Below are 9,874 nucleotides of genomic sequence, written 5' to 3' on the forward strand. Positions count from 1 at the left end.
CCCCTTTCCATCCTCATTAATTATCATTGAGATTTTTAAGATATCATTTGGCATTAGTAAGGTTCTGTTTTGCCATGTTCTTGTGGCTGTTGATGACTAGTAGAGATGAGCAAACTTACAGTAAATTTGATTCATCACGAACTTCTCGGCTCGGCAGTTGATGGCTTATCCTGCATAAATTAGTTCAGCTTTCAGGTGCTCCGGTGGGCTGGAAAAGGTGGATACAGTCCTAGGAAAGAGTCTCCTAGGACTGTATCCACCTTTTCCAGCCCACGGGAGCACCTGAAAGCTGAACTAATTTATGCAGGAAAAGTTATCAACTGCCGAGCCGAGAAGTTCGTGACAAATCGAATTTACTGTAGGTTCGCTCATCTCTAATGACTAGAATAGAAGTAGTCTGCTACACTATTTCATTCAGTCAAAAAAAAAAAACACACACACACATAACATGTCAGAATGTGATAAAGGATCTATGAGAAATTGATTCCTGTATCCCAGATAAAACATTCTGGCTGTCTGCAGTGAAGAGGAGGTCCTATGGAGTTTTTAAAGGGGTACTCTGGCCTCAGACATCTTATCCCCTATCCAAAGGATAGGGTATAAGAAGTCTGATCTTGGGGTCCCCCCGCTGGGGCCCTTTGTGATCTCGCATGCAGCACCCACCTGTGGGAGCTGCACGCAGCGCTGCAGCCTCTGAGTCTACCAGGTCACGACTATGGGGCCGGAATATCGTGACGTCATGACTCTGCCCCTGTTTGAAGTCCCCGCCCTGCCCCCGCAATGCAAGTCTATGGGAAGGGGCGTGACTGCTTCAGGCTGTGCTCAGAATGACCACTGACCTCTGCCCTGGCACCAGAGCAGTTGACGAAGGATGCAAAAGGTGAGTCCCAGCGTTCCGACACTCAGCAGGTTATCCCCTATCCTATGGATAGGCAGGTAATCTCCCTATAATATTAAAATAACACATACCTGTCACCCAGCTTTCCCAGTCTCCTGTAGAGACTAGATGTCAGAAAACTGGGTGACAGGCAGTAACAGTGCCCTGTGGGGAGTCAAAAAGCTAAAATTATTATTATTATTTTTTTTTTACTTAAAACACCCCTTTTTCCCATTAAAAAAAAAACTGTCACATGACTTTAAAAAAAAAGTATTGGCAATTGGTATCGGCAAGTACTCGGTCTTAAAAAAAAGTATCGATACTCGGTCTTAAAAAAAAAAATGGTATCGGGACATCCATACATAAAACAAAGTGCTCCAAATGTGCTATTACAGAAGAAAATTTACTATTTAGTAAGGATAAATAAGATTGTGCAAAATTCATGTAAAGATAAAACAAGGTATTAGATACACTGTTCTATGGAAATTCTGAAGATTGGAGATAGAATTGTCCAATATAACCATCTTAAAAGGAACTGTAGTTGTAAACATGAAAGATATATGTCAGCAACTCTGTCCAAGAAAGAAGGTCAGAGGGACGGATTTAAATCTGCCAACGAGACCAACCTGTGTTGTGCATTAAAAGACGTATTCATGTTTTCACAGATTTTATATCTCTAGTCATACTTTGGCTGGGATACTATAACTAAGCTCAGGATGCCAAGTACATAAATATTTCTCAGGACTGATCGGATTGCCTAGGGACTGTGTATAAACATCACCCACAATCATTCTGTAGCGGAACACACAGATATCCAATATTCTCCATACAAAGTTGCTGCTTCACTTTTCACGTTCTTTACCAATATTCCTTGTGTAGCTCAAATGTAATTGATACTTTCACACGTATAAATTAATGTCACCAGTTGCCTAATTTTTGTTACCATTAACCCATTAATTTCCTAAAATATGCATTAAAGGAGAAGTATCATGGACAAAAACATATCCCCTATACGTATGTATGGATACAGATGTGGAAGTTGGGAATCCCAGCAGGGGTTCCCTGGTTCTTCCAGCAGGTAAACGATTTCGGCACTTGGAGCACTACACTGGCGGCAGGATGGCACGGGAGTCGGGTGAAACTTGGTGTATAACTTTTTATTAGATTCATAAAAAGTGGTGATACACGGGACAACACGTTTCGGAGGGGCTCCCTCCTTCCTCAGGTCCAAATTGAACTTGGACCTGAGGAAGGAGGGAGCCCCTCCGAAACGCGTTGTCCTGTGTATAACCACTTTTTATGAATCTAATAAAAAGTTATACACCAAGTTTCACCCTACTCCCGTGCCATCCTGCCGCCAGTGTAGCGCTCGGAGTGCCGAAATCGTTTGCCTGCTGGAAGAACCAGGGAACCGCTGCCGGTATTCCCAACTTCCACATCTGTATCCCTGCACTACCCACCGTCCCCGATGGGATCGACGGCCAGCTGCTCCCGGCGTTCCTGCCTAAAGCAGTGTTTCCCAACCCAGTCCTCAAGGCACACCAACATTCCGGGTTTTTTCAGTTACTCCATTGGAATTGAACAGGGAAAAATTAAAATCCTGGACTGTTGGAGTGCCTTGAGGACTGGGTTGGGAAACACTGGTCTAAAGAACCTGTTAAATACGCTTCACAGTGTTGCGCCTGCAACTTAGCGCAACCTGCAAAGGTGAGCATCTTTTCACATCCTCACCTATTCCCGCTATACCCTCAGATAATCGGCACTGTATAGCGCCATCTCTGTCTCTTTTCTTTTTCTCTCTACCTTGCTATCCGCATGTATGGAACCCCAACTCTCCTTCACAGTGGAGCGTCACGACCCCCACCGTTCGTCAATCTTCGGCTCTCCCATAGAGCTACATAGAGGGGGCAGGGGTCATGATGTGGAGGAGAAATGGGGCCCCAGCGCTCAGACCCCCGCAATCTAAAACTTGTTTCCTGTGCTGCGGATAAGGGATACGTTTTTGTCCATGATACTTCTTCTTTAAGGTTTACCTAGCAGTGTCAGGAAAAAAACCATAGTAAGTTACAATGAAATACTATAGTGTTCTACCTGTAGTCTGACTATAACTTTTAACAAATCAATTGCAACTCAGATAATAATAAATTTATAGCAAGAAAATAAAACTGTGGCAACCACTTGAACTATATGCAAAGGATTACACTGATCTGTTGAAATTCTCACTAAGTATTCTCATTGTCATGCAATATTTAAAGAGTAATAGTAAGAATTCAATATCCAAAGAATATATTAATGTGTGTTTGCATTATATAAGCTTGGAGGAGGAGATATTAAACTAGAAACCCTCAGTGTACTTGGATGTATAACCTTGGGTAAACTGTTAATGAGAGCAGTAATATCTTGCTTGTCAGGATACAGTCCATTTGTAGGGGTCATCTTCTGCTTGAAGGGGAGATCTTCTGGAGACAGCTCTTCTGGGGTGCGCAGTCTGTTTGGCACAAACAGAGGGACTGGGAGTAGGGGTCTGTAGGGCAATTTATAATCCTGCATGTCCCGGCCGAGAACACCTGCCCTGATGGTCTGCAGAGGAGATCGTTGAACTAGGAAAACCGTTTCTTGCTTCTGGCCATATCCTTTTCTATTTAGAGAATCAAATTCAGATAAGGTTTTCCTACAATGAAAAAGATATCTACTGTAAGAATGTCATTATACATCTATTTGTAAACTGTGTACTGTTACATTATCATTAGATTATAATATTTATACACAATGTACAGTGCATAATATTTTGAACAACAAAAGGTAAAAGGGATAGCAATACTGGTATGTGGAGCTTCAGCACTCAGCTTGGATAATAGAGATCAATCACACCACCATTTCAGGTAGCATTCCCTAAACATCAGTTTAACCCCTTAAGGACACAGGGTTTTTCCTTTTTTGCATTTTCATTTTTACCTCATCACCTTCTAAAAATCAACGCTTTCAATTTTTCACCTAAAATTCCATATTATGGCTTATATTTTGCTCTAGCAATTCTACTTTGCAGTGACATTAGTCATTTTACCAAAATATCTACGGCGAAGCAGAAAAAAAAATAATTGTGCAACAAAATTTAAGAAAAAATGCCATTTTGTAAATTTTGGGGGGCTTCCGTTTCTACGCAGTGCATTTTTCTGTAAAATGACATCTTATCTTTATTCTTGATACCCTAATTATATAGGTTTGATTTTGGCGTACTTCTAAAAAAAAAAAAAAAAATCATAACTACATGCAGGAAAATGTATACGTTTAAAATTGTCATCTTCTGATTTTTCCATGTACGGGACGGTATTCGGGCTCATTTTTTGCGCTGTGATCTGAAGTTTTTATCTGTACCATTTTTATATTGATCAGACTTTTTGATAACTCTTTATTTATTTTTTCATGAGATAAAAAATGACCAAAAATGATATTTTGGACTTTTTTGAATTTTTGGGCACGTGCGGTTTAATTAACAATATATTTTTATAGTTTGGACATTGCAGCATGCGGCGATACCACATATGTTTATTTATATTTTTAAGGGAGTGATTCTTACTTTTATTAGGGAAGGTTTTAAAGGGTACCTCTCATCAAATAAACTTTTGATATATTTTAGATTAATGAATGTTGAATAACTTTCCAATAGCATGTTAATGAAAAATATGCTTCTTTCTATTGTATTTTTCCTGATCAGTCCTGTCAGCAAGCATTTCTGACTCATGCTGGAGTCCTAAACACTCAGAGCTGCCAGCCTGCTTTGTTCACAGCCAAACAGGCTGTGAACAAAGCAGGCTGGCAGCTCTGAGTGTTCTCCTTTGTGAACAAAGCAGACTGGCAGCTCGTAGTGTTTAGGACTCCAGCATGAGTCTGAAATGCTTGCTGCCAGGACTGGTAGGGAGACCCCTAGTGGTCATTTCTTCAAAGTGGAAAATTAAATAGAAAGAAGCATATTTTTTAATAACATGCAATTGTAAAGTTATTCTGCATACATTAATCTATAATATATCAAAAGTTTTTTTTGATGAGAGGTACCCTTTAAATGATCTTTATTAACTTTTTTTTTTTTGCAGTGTTATAGCCTCCCCTGGTGGCTATTTTACTGCACATACCGATATCATACACAGATAATTGCTGTGCATTGACACGGCAAAGATCAGTGTAATTGGCAGTCAATTGCTCAAGCCTGGATTTCAGATTTGGAGCAATCAATCGCCGATCGGATACGATGGAGGAAGGTGAGGGGACCTCCGCTTGTGTGCTAGCTGATTGGGACATCGCGATTTCACCGCAATGGTCCCTATCAGCCTGACTGAGCTGCCGGGAAGCTTTTACTTTCATTTTAGACACGGCGATCTTTGAATGCCGCGTCTAAAGGGTTAATAGCACAACGATCGGTGCCGCACGCTATAAGCCCAGGGTCCCGGCTGTCATTAGCCACCGGGACCAACACAGTATGATGCGGGGTCACGGCATGACCCCGCATTTTATTCCGGGACCAGGCGCAGGGCGTACAGGTATGCCCTGCGTCCTTAATAGGTTAGGCTGGAGAAGCAGAGCACTGATAACACTGATCAATTTTATGCTATGGCATAGCATTGATCAGTACCTGCAATAAAGGTATTGCATGTTATAGTCCCCTATGGGGGACTAGTTAATAAATGTGATTTAACCCCTTCCATAATAAAAGTTTGAATCACCCCCTTTTCCCATATAAAAAAAAAAAATTTTATAAAAATTTACATGTGGTATCGCCGTGTGCGTAAATGTCCGAACTATAAAAATATAATGTTAATTAAACCGCATGGTCAATTGCGTACACATAAAAAAATTCCAAAGTCCAACATTGCATATTTTTGGTCACTTTGTATACCCCCAAAAAATGTATAAAAAGCGATCAAAAAGTCCCATCAAAATAAAAATGGTACCGATAAAAACTTCGGATCATGGTGCAAAAAATTTGCTCTCTTATATCCCGGTATACAGAAAGAAAAAAAAAGTTAGAGGGGTCAGAAGAGGAAAATTTTACACACACAAGTTTTGGTGCATGTATAATTTTTTTTAAGTAGTAAAATATAAAAAAAACCTATATAAATGAAGTATCCCTGTAACCGTATGGACCTACAGAATAAAGATATAGTGTCATTTTTACTGAAAAGTGCCCTGCATAGAATCGGAAGCCCCCAAAATTTACAAAATGGCGTCTTTTTTTTTCAATTTTGCCCCACAAATATTTTTTTTCTGGTTTTGCCGTAAATTTTGTGGTGAAATGATTGATGTCATTAAAAAGTACAATTGGTGGCACAAAAAATAAGCCCTCATATGGGTCTGTAGGTGCAAAATTAAAAGCGTTATGATTTATAGAAGGTGATGAGGAAAAAAGAAAAAATGCAAAAATGGAAAAACCCTGCATCCTCAAGGGGTTAAATTTTGCTCATAACCATGTGTTCAGTTAACTTTTCAATTTCTCGGGTAAACTCATACAATACATAAAAAAAAAATGCAAGGGCCATAGTCTTGTTCTCTTTCAGCTGCCAGACAGTGACTAATATAACTGCTGAAAACAAACATTCAAAATTTAGATTTCAGGCTTGGCGAATATTTAGACCAAATGACAGGAATTGGGGCACAAATATATAGAATGATTGATGGCACTAGGAAAGTTCATCCCACGTTGTGTCTTTTAGACAGTTTTTTGTGTCTACAAAAGGTGCAAGCAGGGTTTATTTGCGCCTTTTTTGCACCTTTTGGTTTACACATTTCTGCTGATTTTGAGTTGCAATCCACAGATTTTGGCAATACACATGATATGGACGGGTTTCATGAACTGCACCTTTTTGTGAAAAGTCTTTAAAACTTCTCTAAACTACACCAGCCCAGACTTAGCTTAGCTTTTTGGTGTATGTGAAGAGAGAAATTTCAGAAAATGTGACCTGCACAAAATGTATCAAATACCCTGTGACCATTTAACAAATTTAGTGCTCCTACACATTACCAGCACACACAAAAAAAGGTGTAAAAAAATGCTTCACTTACACCTACAATGATAGATGCCGGCCATTATTTTTTTTAGAGTGAAATAAATAAATCAGTTTTAATAGGCAGTGTTGTTTTTTGTAGAGATAAAATAAAACACAAAATTGACAGAACCTGCATTCTTAGTAGGACTGCAGTGAGCCGAAGAGGAGACCGTCGCCTAGTTACCAGAGGATTCCCATTTAGGCAGAAATAAATGGCTGAAAGGTACAGATCCCATCTCTGGGACTCTTACCTATTCAAAGAACTGAGCAGCAGAAAGTACATTCAGAGATGAATTTGGATGCAAAACAGGTAGTCAAATAGTATAATTTACAGTTGTGTATAGTTATCTAAATGTAAACCATGAAATTGCTAATGTCTGTATGAATATCCAACTACTTCCATTTACGAAGTCAATAAAAAAAATGTTGCCATGTCCCAAGGGACATTTTTACTCCCATGTGGTAATAAGCAGCGGCTTGTCTAAGGGGAACAGGACTGGTTAGGAAATACAAAAAGAATGCCTGCCCCCTTGACAGTTGTGATGCCTCCATCTATATTACATTGTCAGGGAATCCTGTGAGCTTTCGGCTTTACACAGATTTATTATTTAGCTTTAAGCTGCTGTTAAATGATGTATATGTGTACACAATTTTTTATTTTCACTAACTGTTCCACCAATGCCACCCTTTGCCGGTGCCCCTCGAGTTATCCATCTCTTCCAGAATACAGTTTACGGGTAGGGTCACAAGTGCTGTACTTTGCTGCGTATTTACTCCAGTTTTAATATGTTCAGTAAAGGGAGGATGTGATCTTCTTGAGTGTGACCGACCGTATTTTTGGCCGTATAAGACGCACTTTTTCTTCCCCAAAACTGGGGGGGGAAAGTCGGTGCGTCTTATACGGCGAATACACCCCTATCGCGGTGGTCCCTGCGGCCATCAACGGCCGGGACCCGCGGCTAATACAGGACATCACTGATCGCGGTGATGCCCTGTATTAACCCTTCAGACGCGGCGATCAAAGCTGACCGCCGCGTCTGAAGGGAAAGTGACACTAACCCGGCTGTTCAGTCGGGCTGTTCGGGACCGCCGCGATTTCACAGCGGCGGTCCCGAACAGCCCGACTGAATAGCCGGGTTAGTGCTTACAGGATACCGGGAGGGACCTTACCTGCCTCCTCTGTGTCTTCTCTGTTCAGGGATCCCCTGTATCCCGCGCTCTCCTTCCTCGTCATCACATCGTCGCGTACGTGCGTCGGCGTACGTAACGACGTGATGGCGGCGACGGAGAGCGAGGATACCCGGCCGGCAGCAGAGACGTTCCAGAGCGACGGGGACACGGCGACAGTGATGGAGGGACATCCAGGGCAGTGGTGACGGGTCCGGAGTGGCGGGGACCCGTGAGTATTACCTCCTCCTGCAGTGGTCTTCAATCTGCGGACCTCCAGATGTTGCAAAACTACAACTCCCAGCATGCCCGGACAGCCAACGGCTGTCCGAGCATGCTGGGAGTTTTAGTTTTGCAACATCTGGAGGTCCGCAGGTTGAAGACCACTATTGGGTTCAAAATCTTTATTTTTTTAGATTTTGCCCCTAAAAATTGGGTGCGTCTTATAGGACGAAAAATACAGTACTTACTACAGCGGACTGTAAACAACACCTGGTACAACATACTCCTTAACTGATGGGTGCATTATTATACCCTATATACCGTTTTCATTTGTTCTAATGTCTCGCTTTACGATGTACAAATATAACAGAAAACAGTAATGAAAAACAGCAATAGAAAAAAATTACCTAGCTTTAGGAAAAGGAATTCAATCAACTGTCCTGTTTAAACTGTACATTATAAGCAATGTCTAGTAAGGGGGGGGGGGGAGAGATATCCATTTTGGCATAGAAACCACTTGGACTGAGGGACTATGTTTTGTGTAACCATATAATTGATAGGAAAAAATGTAAATCATGTAAACAACATAAAATATTATGCATTTAACAATTATATATCTTTTTCCCATTCTTAAATCCATGTTTTCTATCCTAATTCTTCATATATGTTATAATTGCCGGTGGCTTATTATATAGGTCTCATAGAAACATAGAATGTGTCGGCAGATAAGAACCATTTGGCCCATCTAGTCTGCCCAATAATCGAAATCCTATCAATAGTCCCTGGCCCTATCTTATATGAAGGATAGCCTTATGCCTATCCCATCCTATTCACTCAGGTTGGAAACAGAAAAATAAAGTGGAATGTATAAGTTTTGCTCATTCATATTCATAACATAACGTAATAAATTCTGCGGTGGTCATGAAAATGTGATACAAAATATTCTCATGTAACAATAGATAATCCAAATGTCTCACCTTTCTTGTGGTCTGGTTTCTACTGTTAAGTCATCCCACTGCCAAGTGCAGGATTCCTTCTTGTCTAGATCTTCCTCTTGCACGCTACAGCTGAGAACAGTAAAGTTAACAGATGACTTGGCTTCCATATCCAGGCTCAGTATTGTGAAATCTATGGGTACATGGTATATCTGAATGAAGACATCCACAATGCACTGGATCAGTTACGTGTTGGCTTACAGTTCCCCGGTGGAGTTTGGATTACAGCTGTTTAAATAACATGGCCTATCTATTTTTGCTCACAAGGATCACATTTTATGCATGATCACGATGACTGAAATGTCTGGCCAAATGAAGGGTTCATGATTTATTTATTTTTTTAAATGACGAACAAGACGCGGTCACCTTTTAAATATTTTGAAGGTAACATTTACAGTTAGGAAATATAAAAAGGTATGTTAGTAGCTTTTACTGTTACAATTTTAATATAAGCAACTAATACTGAAGCTACTTGATGTCAGATGATTTGTGTAATGAACTTAATATACTGGGTATAATTTGGATCTTTCACCACAAAATCTATGGTATGTAGGGCGAGATAAAAAAAAAAACTG

General features: G+C 40.4%; 1 protein-coding gene across 1 annotated transcript; it reads right to left on the reverse strand.

Annotated features, from left to right (window-relative positions):
* Nucleotides 1-3,166: 3,166 nt before the first annotated feature.
* Nucleotides 3,167-9,409, reverse strand: LOC130274548 (telethonin-like). Its single transcript, XM_056522988.1, has 2 exons — nt 9,282-9,409; nt 3,167-3,548 (listed from the first exon to the last, which is right to left on the reverse strand). The coding sequence occupies exons 1-2, from the start codon at nt 9,407-9,409 to the stop codon at nt 3,167-3,169; spliced, it is 510 nt and encodes a 169-aa protein (XP_056378963.1).
* Between the last annotated feature and the right edge of the window lie 465 nt (nt 9,410-9,874).

The sequence above is a fragment of the Hyla sarda genome, chromosome 5, assembly GCF_029499605.1.
Source record: "Hyla sarda isolate aHylSar1 chromosome 5, aHylSar1.hap1, whole genome shotgun sequence".
NCBI classification, from domain to species: Eukaryota; Metazoa; Chordata; class Amphibia; order Anura; family Hylidae; genus Hyla; species Hyla sarda.

Bases quoted from the DNA above. Each gene is read 5' to 3' on its own strand.
- LOC130274548 (XM_056522988.1), bottom strand. From the start codon at position 9,409: ATGGAAGCCAAGTCATCTGTTAACTTTACTGTTCTCAGCTGTAGCGTG. The intron at 3,549-9,281 runs GTGAGACATTTG...TTTTCATTGTAG, and splicing joins GAAACCAGACCACAAGAAAG to GAAAACCTTATCTGAATTTG.